Source organism: Brienomyrus brachyistius, chromosome 8, assembly GCF_023856365.1.
Source record: "Brienomyrus brachyistius isolate T26 chromosome 8, BBRACH_0.4, whole genome shotgun sequence".
Classification (NCBI taxonomy): Eukaryota; Metazoa; Chordata; class Actinopteri; order Osteoglossiformes; family Mormyridae; genus Brienomyrus; species Brienomyrus brachyistius.
Window position 1 is genome coordinate 22,067,123 of NC_064540.1, and position 22,851 is coordinate 22,089,973.

Consider the following 22,851-nt stretch of genomic DNA (forward strand, 5'->3'; position numbering starts at 1 on the left):
AGGCCAAGTTTCTCTCTGTCAGCAATTTCACTCTCAGGGAAGAGTGAAGTTTAAAATCAAATATACTTCCAAATTGAATCTGTCTGCACCTAACTTTTTAAATATATGTCAAATTCATAAACTGCTCACCGGATTAGATTCACAATGTCATCCCTATAACTTCAAACATTTTTTTTAACTCTGTTTCATCAGAATAGGAGAAGTGGGGAAGAAAGGAAATGTGTCTTTCAAGGCTCCTTGTCGTCTGATGGTTGAAAGTTTCTGCCTTTTTTTAAATAGATGATTGATCTAAATTTTGAACTATAGTTTGGAAAACAAAGTCAATCCGAACGCAACCGCATGGAGACCATGGGCCGATTTCAGCACCTGGCCATGTGTCTGGGAAAAGACCGGTAGTGGGTTGCACCTGTTACACTAAGTTCGATCTTAGCCGCAGATGGACGTAAACTGCCCTTATGGTCGAGTTTATGCTCTACTAAAAAATACATAATCGCTTGCACCACGCAAATAGTTTCAACACAGCACTATAGTTATAACATAAATTTTATACTACCTTAACATTAGGTCTAATTACAATTTTTGTACTTTTTGTACGTATTTTGTGATCCTGAGAAAACAGCTTTGGCTATGTTAAGATCACAAGAAAAATAAGTTATCTCAACATAAGACAGAAAAAGACAATGATGTACGTCCTCTGTGGAATTCCACCCTATGCAGAGTTGCAGTGAAGAGACAGGCAAAGAAGTTGTGTGTTCACATGAACGGGGCATGTTAATGTTCCTTACTTTGCAGTTCCCTTCAGGTCCTTAAGTAATACATGGAAATCAAAGTTATATATATATATTTTTGCTGATCCAAAAGTCAATCTGTGATATGAGCCAAACCGTGAGTTTTGTGATCCATCGGCCTTGTACCTAGCAAGCTGTCTAGCCAACACACTTCTTACATCACACCATCCAAGGCACATTAATTCACGGGTTTCATTACAGAGAAAACAAATCGATAGCTATGTATAGCTATGTTTAACCCAAACTCGACAAACATACCCTGTTTCCGGCAACATCAAACATGCTTTTGTTATGGATCTGTCAGTTTGAGAGTGATTGTCCATGGTGAAAAGGTCATTCTGCGTGACAATATTTTTATTTAGTAGCTACTAACAATGCTGTAAATTAAGCAGCAATGGCGCAACCGACAAAAGAATGCGGCACTAGGTTCAAATAAGCTAGTTTCAATGTATGATTTAAGGTACACTTATGTACAAACTTTAACGATCGAACTTCCGCTAAGCTGATACAACTCACTGCGGGGCCTTAAGGAGTCCCTAAAAATAGCCAGCTCCAGCAGCCACAACTGCGACCCTCAAGCCCCCAATCTCAGCCCTCCGAAACTCAAGCAAATTATACCCCGCAGAAGATCTAGTTCCTGCTCGCGTACACTGACCGGTATCTGGAACCGCTCCTCGGAAGCCAACTTTTCTTCCCCAAGCTGCCAGCTAATTTGAACGGAAAAACACAGAACAGGCCACATTGAGTGCTTGGCCGCTGTGCCGGATTCAGCAAACCAATCCTCTCGAATCAGACTGACTGCCCTCACCGTGATTCGGCAAGTGCTCTGTGTGCTCGGACCTCGCCGACGAGCTCGAGAGCAACCGGAAAGGCCTGGCTGGCCTGCCAGATCACCTCGATGACTGTCAACGGCAAAAGGCCATGGAAGAAGCAGACCTTAAGGTCATATATTCTATCACACTGAATTGTCTCCTGGGGGAACCGCAGAAAGGATGCTCTGGACAGACAGTATGGAGACTGATGGAGGTCAAACTGGGGCAACGTAAGGGAGAAGGGCGAGGAACGGCTTTGCAGGAAGCTCTGTGTGCTGGGAAGGTATGAGGCAGTGTGAGTCTCATTTTAAGATAAATAAATTACCGCTCAAAAACCACTCAGTCCATCCTGCTTATTTCGATGCTTGATAATCAGCGTCGGCATTAATGGTCAGTCACAGAGAAGAATAAATCTTAAACATCATGCGCCTTCACTGCAGTACCTGAAAATTATTCCAAAGTAATGTTTCCCTGGTCTGGATACAGCTGCAGTCCTTAACGATGGATTTACTTAGACCCTGGAGAATTTGCTCTTTTGGATTACACACTGCCCCCAAGCCCGCCCCCCCTTGACTGTTTTGTCTCAAGGCAAAATGGATTTTTAGGGTGTTTAACAGTCTCTGTGTTCTGCCCCTTCCCTGTGTCTTATGCTTAACTTGATAAGCTCTAGCTTCCCAGGTGTTTCACGTGCAGGAGTGTTGGAGATTCCCATTCAGTTTGCAATGACAGATTGCTACCGTTTTCAGTCTCATGCTGATTTGCCCAGTTCCCACCTTAACAGGGCCCCTTCATTTGTCCCTGTATAAGGAAGCATTCATCTTTGGGACGGTAAAGGAGGTAGTATCCCATAACCCCTGATCTCCTCCACCGAGAGTGGTGGCTCTGAGGCTAGGGCTACGTGCTAGTAATTGGAAGGTTGCTGGTTCAAATCCCATGGATGCCCCTTTAAGGAGGCATTTGTTTTCTCCTGGGTATGACATTAATCTACATCCGAGGATCCCAACTTACTGGGTAAATTTGGGGGTTGGTGGCAGGATTGGCATTCCAGCCACCGGAAAAATCTCATACAGTTCCATTTGAACTAGTGTGGTACTGAGGTATCACCGGCTGCACACGGGTTCTCATCCCTGAGGTGGTTTGTTGGGTGGTGGGTGTGGCTATGCTCTGTATCAGCGCGTACTCCTCACCTCCTCCTGTCTCAGCCCCTTTCAACCCCCCCTGTCACTTGCTTCAGAAATGTGACTGAACCATGGTGTGTTTTCCCAGGACTGAGGTAACTCAGCCAGTATAAACTGGTTCACAGCCACGTATTTTATTACCTTTCAGAAGATAGAATACTGGGGACTGGGTTCCAATCCAAATACAATATAACTATTTAATTAATTTTATTTTTAAATATCATTTAGGCCTTTCTGTTGCCTTTGTCTTACCTAAAAGCAATATCTGCATTTATCCACAAAGCACTTCCCAAAAGGATCTTTGGGTGAATTTCTACCTCCAGCAAACGGGAACATTTTTCATAAAGATTAACGGGAACGACCCACCCGATCACAGACAGATATGACCCCTCCCTCCTCAATCCCGACACGGGGATTTCTGTATATTCAGCGACCGTGTAGAGAGTTAAATACCAGAGACACCAACAGGGCCAAAATTAGAGGGATGGGGGGTTCCACCTACAGCATAAAATGCTGCTGAAACAACAAGAAAAAGTGTGCCCCCCCCCACAACATGGAGCCCCGCGCTACTTCCCAGTGTTTGTGTGTCTGATACAAACCTCCCGCTTTGACATTGTGGGGACCATTTTTTCCAGTTCCCAGAAGAGGACACTCAATTTTATAAAAATATGTGACTGACATCAGTACAATAAATATGTAAAAAGTGTGTGTGTGTGCATTCATGCAGAGGTAATATCAGTATGTGAAGAACATAACTAGAGGTTATGTTTGTAACTCTTGCCCTGTGTCTGTGTGTGCGAGCGGGTATACCTATCCTTACGGGGAACACAATCATTGTCCCCATAATGTGATAAATATCCGTTTTTTGCATTTTGCTTGGTTACTTGTGGTTATGGCTAGAGCAGGGTGGGGGTTAAAGTTGTCACAGTTAGCATTAGCATTTTTCCCATAGAAGTGAATGACCGGGCCCCATAAGGATAGGTATACCCTACGTGTGTGTGTGTGTGTGTGTGTGTGTGTGTGTCTGTGTACACAGAGCAGTCCTTTCATCCTGAGGTACTACACGTGTGTATGCCTGAGCAGAATATTCAGCAGTGTGTCCGAGAGGGTGACTCACCCACAGGTACCCCTGAGGCAGGGACGTGCTGGCCGCCGACAGCCCCAGCAAGGCGCACTGCACGGGGTTGTGAAGTCCGGCCTCCAGCTAGAAGGAGCAGAGGACAGAGATGGGCACTGGATCATCTCCATGCGGCACTGTAACCCCCCCCCCCCACCCCAGCCAGTGCGTGCCTCTCCCCTCCCTGTTGCCTCTGGGAGCTGAGGGATCGCTGTCAATAGCGGCGCAGCCATTTCACGCCACCCACTTTGCCAGACAAAGCCGTGCATCTACAGGGAGCCCATCCTGTCTCTGCTAATCATCTTTCCCTGCGAGATTCCTCAGGTCACGTGGAAAAGCAGCAGGGTGATGAAATGCAGAAGCACCTCATTCAGAACGGTTTTTTAACAACGGTGCTGAATAAAATGGAGGAAGAAATAGACCGACCAGGTATCTTTTTTTGGTAGAGTCGCCAGGCATCGCTCTCAGCACTCGCTACACTGTTCCATTTCCTTAGCGTCGGCTCCCACTTCCTGTCACACGATACGCTGGCTAGTGCTTAGGCTCCGCCCCTTGATGTACCACCAAGCTCCTGAAAAAGTGAACCCGGGCCTTGCAGCTCTGCCTGGCGGTGGCTCCGCACTCCTCCCCGTCTCACTGTCTGCGAAGAAAAACTCCAGCAGAGAGGCGACAACGAAATATGTTCCAGTGATGCTATTTAAAAAAAAAAACCTTTTGGCCCTGTCCAAAGAGGCAGGCCTACAGGGCCTGCTGAGTGAGGCCCATTATCTCTAGCAAGAAACGGCCAAAAGGGAGCAGGATTCACCTTCGCGAACAGGATGTGGGATGAGCGAGAGCCGCAGGCACTCTGGCGAGTCAGCCGGGGGAGCCAGAGACGCCACAGATGATTATGGCGAAAACGACGAGCGAAGCGTTTGCCAGAGATGGGAAGTGAGGAAACAGGCAAGCAGCAAGGCGTCGAGGAGCTAGTTAGCTTGTGACAGGCCTCAGCTTATCCCTAAAGCACAGGAACCAATCAGCCGGCCCGCATCTCAAACTGTCACCTAGTAACTGTGTGTGGGGATGGGGGGGGGGGGGGGGGGGGGGGCATCTGTCTGGCCTCTGTGATGCAGGCGTCAATCACACGTGATTTATTACATCGACCCCCTGGCAAATCAAAACAACAAACTAATGGGAAATACCGGTTAATGATGTCAGCGAGTAACATACCCCCCACTCCCTGTCGTGCGGCTGCCCTCCCCCCCCCCCCCCCCCCCCCCCGCACCCATAACCATGCTGAAAAACGAGTCTGCCCTCCCAGCATGCTCCTCCACATCCAGGGCAGGTGATCCGCATTACCAGTGCCTCTCTGAACAGTAATTACCTGCCTCTAAGCAGATATCATGGCGGCGGTAAGAGCAGAATTAGCAGCGATAGGGAACGCCGGCCCCCTCCCGGGACGGCCGCTGCTCTGCCGATGGGAGTCAGCATTCCCGGCTGCGCCGCCCGTCCCAGGCACACCTCCGCTCATGCGACTCGCAGGCTGGGCTGCTGGCGAGCGCCGCCGTCAGTTTTCCCTTCAAACAGACTCCGCCCCTTTAGGCCCGGTTTGCGCTATTGATCTAACGTGACTGAAGCACGCCGATGGCCAGCTTCACTGGTCGGGCTTCTTTCCACATATGATCTGTAGATGAAATGTGGAGCAGCGAAAGTGGCTTTGAATCTGAACCATCTAACAAGGCTGGACTACATCCAGAAGGTGGGTGAAAATCTCCTGCGATGATATCGCCCTCCGCGAGCTGTGGGTGGACCCGGCAGGTGTATGGTGGCGCAGCCAGTATTCAGACAGTTACCAAGAAGCCAGGATACTTAGGCATGACAGCGACTCAGCGTGACTTAGGTAAATGTGGCTCTTCTCACGGTCTCCACATGCGGTGACCACACAGCCTGGGCCCTGGGGGGGGTCTGTACATGCAGGAAAGGGCAGCTGTTCGTAAAGCGATGTGGGGGGCAGTACCAGGATGTTCTAGGGGGTCCTGCTGTCCATCCCAGCCTTGGGGGTGGGATGGGGGCTACTAAGCTCAAGGGGTGCAAGTACAGCATAGCTTTTAAGAGCATGGGATAGAAAGTGGGAAGATAACTGGTTGTACTGGTTAGGGTGGCAGCGAGATCTTGGGCTTTTACCAGGCAGCCAAATGGCAGGGGTTGGCCAGTCTATCACAGGGCACATACATGCACAAACACAATCATTCCAAGATACCAAACAGCATGTCTGTGGATTGCGGAAGGAAAATGTAGGAATCACATACAACAGAATATGCAGACTCCACACAGACACAGCAGCGGTGGGATTCGAACCTATAACTCTGGAGGTGTGAGGCACCATGCCAACTCAAACCAATCTGGGAAAAAAGGTCTAAAGTTCATCTTGCAGCTCAACAAAGACCACAATGTACTAAGAACACAAAGGTTGTGGGTTCCAGCCCACAAAGCAGACAGAGATCGGAACCTTTTCCTCTACTTTAAGTTGGTTTGGACAAAAAGTGTCACATGAATGTTATAACAGAAGTGCAGAAAAAAATTTCAACGAAGGAAGTTTTCTTCTCTAAGTCTGACAAAGGCTTTCACAAGGACACAAAAACTGTTCCAGCTCTCACGCGAATTTTGGGTGCGGAAAAAACTTCTAAAGTCACAGGAATTCAGTGTCAGTTGGAGGGGAGAGACGTGAGGACAGGCCCCCGGTAACCATTCAGACATCTTTATTAAAGAGTGTTTTCAAATGGGGGCAGGGGGGTGTCACACGGCTCACAAATGGGGGCGACTGACCGGCTTTTGTTTACTCGTCATCCCTTGTCTAATATCTCCCTGCCAGCGGCGGCAGCAGAGGGACAGTCGGATCAGAACCGAAACAAGCCACTGGGGTTCTGATTCCCCGAGCAATCCTATGGCTGAAAAACCAAAAGAAAATCAAATAGACAAGTGTTGATCTGAGATCAAAGTGGCTCCCACCTGCTGTGGGCAGCAGTGAGTAGGAATAACTGGAAAGGAGCCAACGGTCTGAGGCTTGGGAATTTAACTCTATACCTGCCGGTCGTTAGGATGCTTGGTCTGGTGGTCAAAGAGGTTGCCTGCTCTAAAGCTGAAACATATTGGGTTTTTCGGTCCTGCTTTTCCAGAAAACAGTGTCCTTCAAACATGCAACAGTGTGCTGCTTCAGGTTGGCAGCATCCGATGGCTGTGGTGGATGAGCATCCTCCCAGGCCTGGTTTACCTCGAGCCGCCGAGCCGTAGATGTGCACAGGAACCTGTGTCAGTAAACAGGAAGGCGCAGCGATGCCAGAGCGCAGACCTGTCCGGATTGTGGCGGATTTCAGGTGCCGGAAGGGCTTTGGCTGGCGGCCGGATCCAAAGACGACGGCAACGGGGCAGAAAGAGTCCAGTGGCTCTGCCGCGGGACCCGGCTTAACGTGATCCCAGGCACAAGCGGAGATCTGCAGCTTTATCAGTCAGGTAACAGGAAGCATGGAGCAACAATCCCACAATCCCCACAGAGAGGGACCCGGGACCACAGGGCCCGTTGGGTAACAGAGCCAGAGCTTACATCTGTTGCCATGAAAGCGCACGACACGGCAGACCGCAAGCCCGGACATAAAGCAACCTGGCCAACTGCTGCTTGCTGAGGGCCATACAAAACGAACCCCCATCCTAAAGGCCCGCAATGCTAAGCTGGAGCAGGCCAGCCGCAAGGCCTTCCGCCCTGGTTTGCTGTGACCGCCCTCTAGCTGTGGGACCGGGTACAATGGCAAAACGGGCATGAGACAAACGGCAGGGGAGGATACATGAACAGAGGTGACGCTAAAAAAAAGAAACAGATAGAGGCCCAGGGGTGGACAATGGGGGCAGAGAACAGCAATCTCAGGGATAGACCCCCCCCTCCCCACCGCACTATAACTGCAGTTATACATCAGTGCATTAAGAAGGATCAGTTGGGCTACCGTACCCCCCAGGAGGCAGAGCGGGGGGATTATTAACATAAGTGTTAATAAATGACAGTCAGGCCCCCTGTTCCCCCACCAATGCCCCCCATTCACAAACATCTAGGTCACTACAACACAAAGCTGCTCGGTGCCCTCTACTGGCAGGAAGAATGAAACACAGAGGAGATGCCACTAAAGACACAGCAGATTAGACAAAATGAAGTAAGACTGCATATTGTTTTAAATGCTCACACTCTCAAACAAAGGACTGGCTTTTCCTTGCAACATTACTCATTAAGGGAAAGGAGTTTTCTCCAGATCCTTTCAAACTCCTGGTTTGTAATGACGAGAGCATCTCAGTTAAATGGCGCACGCTGAAAAGGGTGCCTTCTGCAAACGCCGCCTGCATTTCTCTGCCTTTGTCATGTTACTGTGCACATAATTTGGTGCTTAGAAAAGAGGCTTTCAGATTATTGGAAGGCGAACCTTCCACCTCCGCTGCAGGATATTATTTTTTTTTCAGCGAAAACAAAAATTTTTGAAACGTGCCAAATCAATTTCAGAATATGTGGAGGCTATTCAGCGCTTAGATTGGGAGACTTCTAGTTATCGGTTCACACCACACAGCTACAAGAAACTACCTTCAGGCTGGTCATATGACTGGAGATTGTGGCAGGACAAAAGTGTTTGGGACTAAAGTGTTCAGGACAAGTGTTGAAGACTAGTGTTCAGGACTAAAGGGGGAGGAAAGCACATCCTGCTTCACAAGAAAACAGGAGCAGATATCAGTCTTTGGTGTGTGGGAATTTCTGTTGTACCCTAGATTAGGCAATAAAAAGGAATACTGTGGAAAATGGCGTCGGGTGACCAGATTCATTCTTGTAAAGTTTTTAGTCACAGGCAGTTAGGCACTGACTCAGGCTTTGCTGCGGATACCAGCTCACCTACTCCGCTGCCTTGACCGAGCGAGACAGCTGAACACGGTTATGGTGCTGGAGCAGCATCCGGAACGGAAGCAGTCGAGGGCCCAGGAGCAACCATATAGCCGGAATGGTAAGGTCAGAAATCACCTGCTGCTTAGAGTGGGCTGGATCCTGCACAGTGCCCCCTAGAGGCCCTCAGAATACGCCACAGCAACCCCCATCCCCCCCCTCACCACCGTGGCTCACTCTACAGCTATAGTTTAAGGAAAATGACTCCTGGACAGCCCCCCTTTACACGAATGGACTATATCAATGGAGGTGCAGATTACTGCTCAGAGATGGGAGAGTTTGTTCTTCAAATGGGGGGGGGGGTGTAATGATAATAAAGGAACACTCTCACACAATGCGATGCTCCCCCAGCCCATTGTGCTGTACTTCAAAGGAAAGAAGATAAATTCCCTACAGTATAAGAAGCTCTCTTCAACATCTGCTGTCTGTTTTTCACTTTAACGCATCACCAAGAGAATGGAGAGGGTTCTCGGGTCCGTAGCTGTTTGTTCAGCATACACAGGGTTCCGCCTGCATGCCCGCCCGCACGCACGCGCTCCTAGGTCCACATCAGGAGACCTACTTCACAGCGAGAGCCTCAGCTGTCTGCTATGACCACATCCCAGAAGGCTGGATAATCCTTATTATAATCCTCATAACATTTGTATTACTTTACATAACGCATAACTTGCACAATACTTTTATCTGAAATTACTTTTTAACGCCTGCTTATGCAGATGGGAGTTTGACTGGAGCGAAAAATCCAATCCAAGGTACAAGAGATGCAGCAGACTCAGCACTCCGACCCAAAGGCTTCAAGCCCTCGCACCTCCATGATCGTTGCTCCTGTCCTTTGATCTGGGGCTGAAGGCTGCCCTCAGACTTTGTATCTTCACCTTGTCATATGTTGTAGAATTTCATTGGGGGGGGGGGGGGCACTAAGGAGGAACATGACTTCACCTCCATGGGTTTTTTAGGCCCTGCGCCCTCCCCCTATAAGCCCCCCAGCATGAATCCTCACACACACAACCATTCTTTCCATGAGGTCACCATGGCAACACGCTTGTGATCTAGTCACCTGAAGGGACAGGCAAACTGTTCAAACTTCAGCTTCCATAAATAGCTTTGGTCAAAGATAAGTGATGGGAGGGGCTCTGAACGGTATGCCCAAGCGTGGCTTTGCTGGGGGGGGGGGGGGGGCCTCGGCGGCCTCCAGTCCCACATTACTCACTGTCCACGCCCCCTGCATCTCGGCTATCCGCTAACTGCCTGATCCAATGCAGGGCCATTGATTTCTACTCAGGTGTTGCTTGGTCATTAAACTAATTGCATGACCACTTTATAATGCCCCCCCCCCATTCTGCCCACCCGCCCGCCCGCCATGACTCCAATAACCACATTATGCCGACAGATGCATTCCGCCAGAATGTCTTCCAGATGGCGTGGATTGGATTTCGCTCCTGTTCCGAGAAGCTCGCTGGACCCACTAAAACATCTCACCTGGGCGTGCCCGCCTCTGGTCCGTGGCCACCCCCAGCACTCACTATTTACCCCCGAAGAGGTCACCCCAGAGAGCAGGTGGGAGTCAGGGATGGCTTAGTGACTGAGCTGAAATAGGGTCCCCAGCTGTGTGTGTGTGTATGTATGTATGTGTGTGTGTTTGGATTATGTTTATACTACTTGGACTTAATGTTCAGCACAATGTAATAAAAACCTGTTATTTTAACACTGTAAGGACCATTTTTCAGGTCCCTGCAAAGATCTGTGACTGTAATCAAAAAACTATAACTGCCAAAAAGCTCGTATTTTGTTTAATACTAATTGTTAAGGTTAGGGCTGGGTGGGGTTATTGCTGGGATCATGGTTATGTCCAAAGAAATGAATGGACAGTCCTCACTAAGATACATATGAATACAAATGTATGTGTGTGTGTGTCTGTGTATGTGTGTGTGTGTGGCTCCTGTACTTACACTGCCTCCCTTCAGGTCCTATGGTCATACCCCCCCCTCCGCTTGTGTGTACCCTGCAGACCAAACCCCCCCACCCCAAACAGGCTACAGACAGTGACCCCACCGCCTGTCACCCACCTTCCTGCCCTTGGCCTTGACGGAGAAGATGGGCACCCGGCCAGCGAGGGGAGGCCGGAAGAAAGGCACCTTCATCTTCCTGTCGTCCTCATCGCAGGACCAGCCCGGCACGTTCTCCTCCCCTGGAAAAAGACGCAGACGGCTGAACCACACTGGCCGCGTCCGAGGGGACGACGTCAACAGCACCACCACCAGTCTGATCGGTAAAACACACGCCGGCATGTGATCTCCAGTGTGCAGACGGACCACCACAGCTAAGAAACGCATTATACCATTAATAAGCAAAACAACAACAATAACCATAATAACCATCGTCATCCATCCAGAGAGCGTGGAGTGCATTATTATGCAGTGACTCAGTGGTTCATGGGTTTCACTCTCGGTGGGTGGAGTTTGTATCTTCTCCCTGTTACACCCCTGTACTCCAAAGATATCCACTTAGGGTAAATGGAATCTCTAAATCGCCCACAGAGAATGACTGTGAGTGTGTGTCTGCGGTGGACTGGCATCCTGTCCAGGCTGTACCCCTGCCATAACCTTGCATCCAAACATACTCAGTAGCTCTCCAAGTTTCAGCATACTTTACAACTGGAATTCCTATCAGAGTGTCCTACACAGGGGCGAATACAAGGGCGGGACCACAGGGGCGTTGGCCCCAGCTAAAAGTGGATTGGCCCTCGGAGCTCCACCTCCTGTATCATTCACAGATTCAAAACATATCATTGGATAATATTTATGTTGTCCCTTCTATATGAATTTTCCCCCCTCTTACGCCCAACACTTAAACACATTCTACAGTCACCCCTGGTCCCACACATGACTGATCAGCTTTCTTCTTAATGTACTTTCTATTGACTATGGAATGAGGTCCTATTTATGAGGCCCTAAGTCACAAAGTGCAGCAGATTCTCCCCGGACCTCAACACCTGAGGATCCAGCCCCGCGGCCCTTCACTTCAGTAACAGCCAGGGGCGCTTAGAGTCCCAATGCGTGACAGCTTCGGTCTGCAGTCTGCCCCCTGCTGGTAAAGGAATAACCTCGCAGGGGAAGCCTAGCTGCAGGGCCAGGCATAAGGGAAACGCAAGATGATACAAAAAGTTACAGGTATATGAAGCGCGTGAAAAATAAAGTGAGGCCAACACTGCAGAAAGGTAAAATGGGCAATCAGGGAGCACATTCAGCCGCCGAATCGTGGCTTTTGTCGAGCAAAAACGGAGGAATGCGCTGAAGACCAATTAAGCCACCGAACACACCAAGCTAATCAGGGAGCGATTTTTAAAGCGGGGAATCGCTAAGACGTCAGCCCGCTTCCCTGCGGCTGTGGGGGGGGGGGGGGGGGGGGGGGGGGGTTAAGGTCCTAAGGTTTTTAAATCGCATTATGGTGCAGAGTTGTTTAACTGAAACAGAGAAGAATTCTTGGTGCCCTGCAGAGTCACGTGTTGTTACCGTGCCAACTAATCCATCACATACAGCGTCTGCACCTGCATATATAGAGACGTCACGGTTCTGCAGGAGAATATCAATCCTCTAAAGGCAAAGATGATGCCTTTTCTAGATTCATTTTCCCTTATGTCAGCCTTGGTTGCTGTAGCGATTTCCTCCACTAGGCCATATCCTTTGCATCTTCACACCCTGGCAGTTCGGGGGGGTTCCTTGGTGCTTCCCCAAGGGGGCCCCAACAGAGCAACCCACGTTTACTGCAATTACCATGCAAGAGCTGGCCCCGTGGAGATGGTCGGTAATTGCACAGCAGATGGCGTGAAAATGCAGTGTTTATTTCTATAACTCACATTAAGCCTTTGTTTAAATTGCACGCTTGGAATGTGTTCGCGTCTCTTAAAGCGCTGGTTGGACTAGCGGAGATGTCATTTTCAAGCCTTTCGCATGACGCGTGGAGAGCCTTCAGCATGGCCAGTTCATCCGTGGCAGGAAAGAAGATAAATGAGCCGTGTTGTTGTAGACAGACAAGGGACACGACATCTGACCTTTCAGAACACCTTTATAAGGTACCTTACATGGGTGGGGACAATAGACCCGCATCAATCTAATTAACTACTGCAGTTACTTAGCACGCCCCCGCTGATTTGAGAACAGTTTGTGACTCGGGCACTCAGCCCTGCAATCATCCTGCTTAACCCAGGAGAAGAGGCCTCACTGTAAAAAAGAGATGGTCTCCCCCAGAGGTTTGTGGGGGAATGAGATGAGGAAGCAGGCCGAAAAAAGACACCCCTCTACACACACACACACACGTATACACACACACACACGCACACACACACACACACACAGAAAGGCATCCTCCTCATTTTTCACTACGGCCGCAAATTGATGTTCCATGACCGTCTCATAAACAGCAGGGCCACAGATAAACCTCCATCGAATCCTCGTTTTTGAAATTTTCATCTGCATCGTTTCTGTAGCGACATGTCAACGCGGAAAGAAGCCCATGATGTTCCGGTTTATTTCCCACACCGGGTCTGGCCCTATCATCTGGGCGCTTCCCCCCGACACTGCCGTTTTTAGCGGCCCTGTGATTGAACGGCCCTTGGGGTCCATCGCTGGCTCCTTTCCACCCTGAAGCCGCCGTTTGCCCCGGCATTCGCCGCCGTTCCGTTTTACCGCCCTTTTAATGTCCTCCGCGTCCGTAATTGGATTCATCCATCTCGGTGGCCCGCGCCAGCAGCCGGAGGAAGCGTTCCTGGCTTCCGCGGCTCCAGGACCATTTATCAAACAGCGCATCGGCGGAGAACGCTCACTGCTGGCCGCGCTCGCAGATGCCGGGCCAATCTGCAGCGGCTGCATGACGTGCTTCGGACAGCACGGGAACTTCTGCGCTTGTTGCTTCAATTGACCTTTTTAATAAACACTGCAGTGGTGGATTTATTGGAACTGGTCACCCCCCCCCCCCCGCCTTCCCCCCAATCTCCATGCTGCTTTCTGACTCGGATCTGGTCCTCATGCCCAGATCAAACCCATAGTTTAGCCCACTAGTGAGAGTGCCTGATGTGGACAGTGCCATGTGCTTCTCTTTGGCTTTACAGTGGATTTAGCGCAACCCAAGTAAAATCCACCCCACAAATGCGTCTTGTGCTGGATTAAGCTTCCAGCTGGGGCCCCTGGTGAAGGCTCCACCCATTCAGGTCTGTCGACAATCTGGGGGGGTCCTGCTTTGGGGGACACTGACAGTATGATCACATGCTCCCACATAAAGTGGTTTTGTGGCAGGAGTAGCAGTGTGTGTTTCTCCCTCCTTGTCTGTCCAGCGCAGGGTCGCGGTGAAAACGCACGGGGCGGGAGACAGGAGAGACCCTGGATGGGGGGGCAGCAGTAAATTTATTTTGCTTTAATATTTAATGTTTAATATTTTTTGTTTTCATTTTTTCAAAAAGGCTGTGTTTGCTATTATTTAAAATTTTTCTTTTAGGTACCATCTCAAAAATACTGCACCAAAATGTGGATCCCTCATTCACATCCACACACGCACACACACACACACACACACACACACACCCCTGCGCGCGTGTGCCAGCCCATTACCGGACAGGCTTCTGCAGCACCAGCTGAAGTTCCAGCTCCGGCCGCCTCTCACCAGCGAGGCCAGGATGACCCCCGCCAGACACCCCCACTGCCGTCCGTATGCGCAGCACAGTCCCAGCCTCCCCCACTTGTAGGGCACTGGCAGGGCTAAAACGCCGCTCTCTGCTCTATAAACACATCTGCTACGTGGGAAGGCTGGAGGTGGGCGTCATGTGATCAGGTCCGTGCAGGAAATGCACCTCCGTGAGGAGATCCAGATGACTGGAGCGAAACGGTTGTTAAGCATGAGCCAGGGTCAAGTGGAAACAGGGAAAAGGCACCTTATGTCAATATATAATTAAAGAAAAACACATTTCCAGACTAAGCACTAGTCATAAAACAGCAGAAAATCCTTCAAGACAAATCAGAAAAGCATGATGGCCAATAATCCCAGATCTGATCATTAACGTTTCACTGATAACAGAAATGTCCACTAAGCATATAGGTTAGCGGAATAAAAAAAAGAAACAAGCGAACGCAGGCAGAAGCTCCACCCATTCGCCAACGACACGGAAGGGTCCGTCTCCCATCCAGCGTCCACTAGCTGTCAGAATCGATCGTTTTCTGCCCATCGCCGTAAAAATGGGCGGCTATGCCGACGCAGGTTATAAAACTATAAACAGTGCGTGGGTTTTATGTGCAGAAATGTTTTATTATTTTTATTTGTTTTTTTTTTCCCGCAGAATTTCCAAACTGCACCTTAAACATCCCCAGGCACAGATGAAAATATAAATATACTATTATTGAATGCTGAAATAAAATAAAATGGATGATATATCCAAGCCAGTGCAGGGCACACATATCATTCACACCTATAGACAATTTAGCAATTCCAGTACGCCTTAGCATGCTTTTGTACAGAAAACCCCCCATGACAGCACCGGGAGAACATCCAAAGTCCACACACAGGGATTCATAGCGGAGACTCAAACGCTGGTCCCAAAGGTCCGAGGCAGCAGTGCGAACCACTGTGTCACTGCACCATCCTCACAAAGGATACATCTTCCCTATATTTTCCATACCTGCATGTCCTGCGCAGGGTCGTATATAGAATAATAGAGTATTTTGCACCATTTCTGACTATCTCATATCAATCCCTGTGTATTCAACCCCACAGGCTGCTGAACCAGCTTTATTAAAGCCTGATGTTGTTGCACTGGGTCATAGGTCCATTTGGCGAGATACTGCAGAACCTCGGCCTGGATTTATTGCTGAGAGCCGCACGACTGAGGGCCTGCCCCCAGTAACCTCGGCAACCTCTTCTTGCCCTATTTTCAAAATGATTTTCTATGTACTTATTTTCCTCTCTTTTACTTTTCTTCCCCGTGACCTAAGCCCAGCAAACACCCAAGTCGGGGAGGGGGCTAGCCACACATCCTTTCTGTAGCCACATCTTTTTACTCCAAGGGCGTTACTTGCATCCCCGTGGGGGCCCAGCAGGTGGCGCCGCAGAGTGACAAGATGGGGGCGGGGGAGAGGGGGGGGGGGTCCAACCTATTCAGACTGTCTAGACTGCTGACGTGAATGCAGTACAGGGGGTCAGGGGAGTATAAAGGCATTTCATGCCCTTTCATAGCAGAATTTGCCAGAAGCAGTCTTATTAGCCTTATCGCCTGATCCTCACAGTAAGAATAAGCAGAGCCCCCCCCCCCCTCAGCTTTCTCAGGCCCCCTGGGGAACCACAATCCACCCACGCAATCTGAAACAGGTAAAATGTGCAGCCACCCCCCCCAAAAGGGTGCACAAGAAAAGTCAGACAGCTCTCTGAGGTCTTCGCTGTAAAAACACAGAAGGCAAGTAAGAAATGCGAGGAATCTGACCGGAATGGTGGTCTCTCAGGGTCTGCATACAGCGTGACACACGAGGAGAACACTGAGAAACGTGGAGGAAGGTCAGGTCTCAAACAGAACACCAAGTGGCCGATTCAAACGTAACTACTGCTAGACGACGGTCCTTTGGCTCAACGCCACAGATTCGCTGTTTTGTGGACGCCCTTTCTCTGCTTAATGCTGATTGGCGGGTGTCCCTTCAAGGCCGCCCTCAAGGACACACCCCCCACATGCGATGACACCACTCTCAGAGTCAGGTCGGAAGCATGGCTCACTTACGCTGAGCGATCTTGGCCAGATGCAGGCGGTTCACCCAGGACAACTTGCTGAGGGAACTGGGAGTGTTGAAGACCACCATAAATTTGACGGGACGTCCTGACCTGGAGAGACACGCACAGTAATTGCCACTTCCTGCACAAAGATACTCCATCCCACCACATCACTTAATCTGTAAGACTGGGGCGGGGGGCATATTGCAGTGAGGGGGGAGGATGGTTCAATCCTCACTAATATTCATCCAGCATCAGTCCTCCCCTGCTGTCATGACAGCAAGGTACATATCTGACAGAGGGGATCAGAATCAGTGGCAGTGCCACCATGAGGAGGGGGCTGGAAGTACCACCGACATGCAGCAGCAATGTCACTCTATCCTGTCGAGCACCACGAGGGCTCCAAATGGGATCCAATCAGCCCCAGACCTTGCCCCAGCGTCACTGGGCCTACTGCGAATTCCAGTTTAGCCACAGACAGTGACACTCTGCACCTTCCAGTGGGAAGTAAGACACACAAGCAGCAGCAGCTACTTAATCTTTTGTTCATTCCACCCAAACTGTGCTGGCAGAAGAGGGCAAAACAACTTGGTCTCTTTTATCTTTTTGTTTATTTTTCTTCTGGGGGGGTGAGTGAGTGAGAGAGAGAGAGAGAGAGAGAGAGAGAGAGAGAGAGAGACTAGAATATGGCCCCAAAGATCTAATGCTGCTGTATAAGTAAGAAAGGCAGAAGGGAACAGACAGAGAGAGACAGACAGACATGGCACTGCTTATTCAGGTACATGGTGTGAACCCTGGAAGATCACTCCACGATGGTGAACTGGTCTGGCCATAGACTGGGGTACATAACTCTGTGGAGGGATCCCAGTGATTAATGAGTGATAACCTGGACCTAATAAAGGGATGAAAATCTGCAATGAACAAAAACACCACGCCATTTCAGCTGCAAGTCAAAAGGGGGTTTGTTTGGACTCTGAGAAGACGTGGAGAGAGCAGATAATGACTAGAAGGGTCAGATCATATTCATCTGAGAGGCAGAGCAGCAGTGGATATGACAGAGCGTCAGACTGGTGTGTAAACTTTCTACTGACTTCCAGAAGTACTGGGCTGTGTGTCATTCTCGAGGGTAAAACAGCTCACAGGAGGAAAACTCGTTAGCTTTCCGGCCATGGGGCAGAGTCCCAGACCACGGCGCCATCTGCTGCCCAAATCACCAGGCCTGACACGGGGGCACGAGTTCATCCGGAGCATCTCTGGAAGCACTAATTACTGCGCCGTGCCGTTTACTCGCCCGTCACGTTTTCTGGGAGGTCGTCCGCATGGGGACAGCGCTGATGTTTGGGATCAAGGAAGCGCTCCCAGGCTACAAGAGGAGCGCTCCGCACGGCAGCCAGGGCACCCCGGCGCAATCTGTCGCCATGCGCTCTCCGCCGCAGGGGCGTGTCTGGGGGGGGAGGGCCGCAGCCCCACCGTCTGCTCGTTTGGAACCCTCAACCTGCCAGGCAGCTGATGCCACTGCGGTTGGAAGGTAAACACCGCATGCTGCCAGCTGCGCCGTTTCATGCGACGACTGAATAAACCTGCGATGATGTGTATGAACCAGACAACCCAGTACTGCTATAAATCCCAGTGCCTGTGATGGGTATCACTCATTGAATTTGCATGACGACAAAGACCAAAATGTATCTAAGACCTACTGATTGATATCAGTGTTATAGAAGAACAGCAGTTGGACATCAGTGTTCCTGACAGATGCAAGCATCTAAGTGATGGATACCAGTATCTTCGGTAGCAACACCAGTTCCTTTCATGAATATCAGTATCTCTGACGGTTATTGATATCATTGATGCATATTATTGTCTGTAATATATACCAGCATCTGTGTGATGGATGCCAGTACCGGCATGAGGAATACCAGCACCTTTGTGATTGATATCAATGTGTGTGATGAATATCCTGAGCTGTGGATACCTGTCTGAGCCAAGCACACTCGTCCAAGAGGAAGCTGACACCCACAGCCCCTCCTGTCTCTTGGCCTCCCTGAAAGAGGGACCCGAATCTGTCTCGCTCGATCCCTTTATCACACATTTATTCAAAGTCTCCATCCATTCCAGGTTGCACTGGAAAAAGTGCCTGGATGCGACACATGCCCTGTAATTGGCAGCACGAGCAAATCGATGGAACGCAACCTCATTGAAGTGTACAAATGGACAGCACCTGCCACAATTAGGGCTGACACTGTCAATTATTCCATTTTCCACAGAGCTTTCCAACGGCCCCCTGGGACCACGCATAGCTGCTGTACCACCGCCGTAATTTGCTGTATCGCCGTGGTAAAGGTCAGACATAAAGACCCGTTAATGTGTCATGAACGAACGCTGCACGTAATGGGCGCTCTGTCAGTGGGCGGGGGGAGGAGAAGAGGAAGACACCTGACCACAGGGTCAGACACTTCGTCATCCCAACGATGTCACAGATGTCATGATGCCTGGTGGCACTAGAGATTTCAGCCTTAGCTCTCGTTTTGAGCATGCTGATTTCAAAACTGTCAGCTAGCTGCTGATCCTTCGTATCTCCCTGAAGTTACAGCCAATCATGTGTGTGTGTGTGTGTGTGTATGTGTGTGTGTGTGTGCGTGTGTGTGTGTGTGCTGGTTCTCCAGCTGATTTCCATCAAAAGCCTAAAGAGAAATACTCCAGGTAAAAACCTTGGCAGTGATCGTACATGTTAGCCAATCCAGTGCTACAGCAAAACTACTGAGTACTGGACACCTGGAACATTGGGGTGACCTGACACACCCCCTCCCCCACCATGGGGCTACTCACTTGTTATTCCTCCCAGGGACCAGCAGACGAAGGCGGCACTTGTTGGCAACCTGTATCTGGTCCTCCTTGATTCGTATGAGCCTCTGTAGAGCCAGGCACCAGTCCTGAGCCACCGTGGTGTTAAGGTTCTGCACAAGAGAGAGACACGAAACACCACCATGGTGTTCAGGTTCTGCACAGGAGAGACACACAGAACACCAACATGGTGTTCAGGTTCTGGATAGGAGAGACACAAAGCAAACCAACATGGTGTTCAGGTTCTGGATAGGAGAGACACAAGGCAAACCACAAACTTTTTTCGGGTCTCAGCAAGCTGGTCTCTGGTTGCCTCTCATCCAGTGATTTTGGGGCCTGTAATGTGGGAATGCTTTGCTATCCAGAGTGGAGTACAGAGGTGATTCACATTTGGTCTGTCAGAGCAAAGGTTGTTGACTGTCTCTTAGGACACTATGAACCACCAAATAAAGGCAGCGATGACGCAAAAGAAGCTGACACGAGGCAAAAATCTCCCGCCAAGTTTGATTAACACTCTAGGGAAGGTAAAAAAAAACTGCTCTACTAAGCATTCCCAAAAAGCTCAGACATCATGGGCAGACCCAACCTACTCTGGGACCACTGAAAACGATACCTAAAACGCATCCAGTAAATTATCAGTACAAATGGTCTAAAATTCAAGCTGCATTGGACACTGTTTACATAAGCACCTGCTAAGTAGTAAAGAGGCCAGATAAAAATCAAATGGTCTTTGTGAAACTAAGGGAGGCGTACAGAGAAGCTGCAGTGTGCCTATTATTACCAAAACTGTGGGTCATCTCAGTACCCAGCCCAGCTGTGCAATTAGCACTGTCAGGTTCCTCTGTACAGTTACAGACTGTCGCTGAAGAAACCTTCAATCCCAAATGTGATCACTGTACATGACTCGTTTAGCTGTTGGATGGTGTTGTACCCAGGCAGCACTGAACTGGGGAATGCAGTCCTCTCCAGATACAATGTTATGGGGCAGCATAAAAACCAGTCTGTAAAGGAGATCTTGACTATTCATAAACCTAAGAGTTCCCCAGTCGCAGTTTCCATGATGTACGGCTCTGCTTCTCAGGCATTCGCTAATTTCCTTAAACCAGACCTGAATTTTTTTCCTTTTTTTTACCATACTTTGCTTATCCATTTTTTATGTGACTTTTCTCATGTACTTTCATGAAGCATTTTCAAAAAGCGCATTTGGTGTGCTGATTTTTTTTACACTCTAAAGAGTCTGACAATTTCTGGTGCCTTCCAAATTCTGCTGCATTTCCATCCTGTTTCCCTCTCTTCTATGTTAAATCAGCCTCAGCCAAAAACGTTTCTTTCCAGAAAAATCCACTGCAGAGCAGTCGATTCCACCTTCACTTTGAGGCATCCTGTGAGCGTCTTGATGTTTACCATTATTGAAAGGATTAATTGCCTTTGTTTGATCGTTCTAAGTGGCAAGACGTTGGAAACCTGGGGTCATGTTGAGAGGAGGCTGGTTTTTTTGGCCCATCTAATCCAAGTCAAATTAATTAGAGCTTAAACAAGTTCTTGTTTCTGCCCGAGGGTCTGCGACCATTAAAGTACATTTGGCTCAATCTCAAAGGAGTTACAGGAACAGCTTAAGAAATAACTCAGATCCCTGTTAAAGACGCAACACCCCGAGGCTTGACACCAACCCACTAGGTCTTTACTGCTCTGATCAATTATTCCTCTCCTTCCACCATTCTATTTGCCGTCCCCCCGAGGTAAGAGGCATTGCTTGGTGAGCTGCTGATCCCACAGTCACATGGGGAGGGAAGTAGCACTGCCAAGACAAGGGCTCACAACCCCAAGGCTTGCCCATACAACCCCCATGAGGGGTTCTGCCTGTTGTACTTTTTCAGCACGTTGCCTAACAAAAATAATAAAAAAAAAATCTGGCTCTATGAATGGTAAAATTGGCTTTGGAAAAGGGCGACTGGGAGGCAGCTAAAGGACAGCATTGAAGAGAAGTGGACGGTCCATTTGTGCTTCTTCCCAGGAGATGTAGATGTTCTCACTCACATGGAGAATGATAAAGTGTCCTTTCATATGACAGGGGACAGCTGATGGCAAATGAGGATGTATCACAGTCAGACATCACCGACTATGGATGGGACTAGTTTTACAACCGGCTCGGAAGAATTGAAATATCGACGTTGACATTTCAGTTGCAGCCAGGAAGGTGCAGGAAGGAGAAATGGCCGTAGGGGGCTCCTCTGTCCAATAGTCAGCCTTTGTGGTGTCAGCATGTGTTGTTTTACTGAGTACAGTGGGCGGGGCTTAGAGCAGAACTCTCTTTTACCTGATAGGTCCCCTGTAGTGTGCCGATCAATAGCGTCACCTGCTCCACCACCGACAGGTCGTACTGTAGTTCCTGGAGCTCCTGGTAGAGACGTGGGGGACCAAGGACCACTTTGCCTGACGTGCAGGAGACAAACATACAGAACACGGTCAGTCACACATAGCACAAGCACACAACCCAACTGTAATGCCGAAAACTAAAAATAAAGCCTGATTTAACTGGACAAAAAAACCTTCCTATGCTGGTATTCCAGCTCGCAAGAAGGGACAATCGACAAGTTTTTCAATACGCCATGTCGTGCTGCAGACGTGAGAGAGGGTGCTGGGGAGAGGACAGGAGACCAGCTAAAATGACAATGAGCAGGCATACAGTATATCTCACTAAAAACAACAGACGCCATCTGTGTCCACCAGAGCCCCGTGGCTTGGAAAGGGTTACTGGTGGGTCCACCGCAATGGAATTTCGTGGGACGAATTGTATTCCATATTGGAACATGACATTTTAATTTTCAATATAGCACAATCATATAATATATGGGATGGGTTGTGAATCTAGGCTCTAAGATTATCAGAGCTGACACAATGCTTGAAAGTCCCAGAGATTTTTGCCTAGTGTCAGCTCTGATAACCTTCTTGCCCATGTGGCTGAACTCCCTCACAGGTCCAAAACAGACAACATGATTACATTCTGCTGTGGAAACTGACTGGGCCCCAAAAGCTGCCAGGCCACCAGACGGCCGTGCAAATGGGGACTTTTCCAAGTTGCTATTGCTCACAGTGGTCAAGCCCTTCAGTCTGTAACATCATAACAGCCCCACCAGGTGCAGAGCTGAGCCAGATGGCCTGTGACAGCGATATGATTTGGTAACACCAGATAGCACGTACTGTAGCGGGAGCTAACAGGTAACAGAAGCTACCTGTTAATGAACGCTAATAGGTGACTGCAGCTATCTGTTAATGAATGCTAACAGGTAACAGCAGCTACCGGTTAATGAACGCTAACAGTTAACAGCAGCTACCTGTTAATGAACGCTAACAGGTGACTGCAGCTATCTGTTAATGAATGCTAACAGGTAACAGCAGCTACCTGTTAATGAACGCTAACAGTTAA

General features: G+C 49.2%; 1 protein-coding gene across 1 annotated transcript in view; it reads right to left on the reverse strand.

Annotated features, from left to right (window-relative positions):
• Positions 1–22,851, reverse strand: part of arhgef10la (Rho guanine nucleotide exchange factor (GEF) 10-like a) — a 72,237-nt gene that overhangs the window by 14,821 nt on the left and 34,565 nt on the right. The window contains exons 17-21 of the mRNA XM_049021683.1: positions 21,742–21,857; positions 19,410–19,537; positions 16,594–16,694; positions 10,910–11,031; positions 3,896–3,982 (exon numbers count right to left, since the gene is read on the reverse strand). Coding sequence (XP_048877640.1) covers positions 3,896–3,982; positions 10,910–11,031; positions 16,594–16,694; positions 19,410–19,537; positions 21,742–21,857 — 554 coding nt within the window. The remainder of the gene's footprint in view (positions 1–3,895; positions 3,983–10,909; positions 11,032–16,593; positions 16,695–19,409; positions 19,538–21,741; positions 21,858–22,851) is intronic.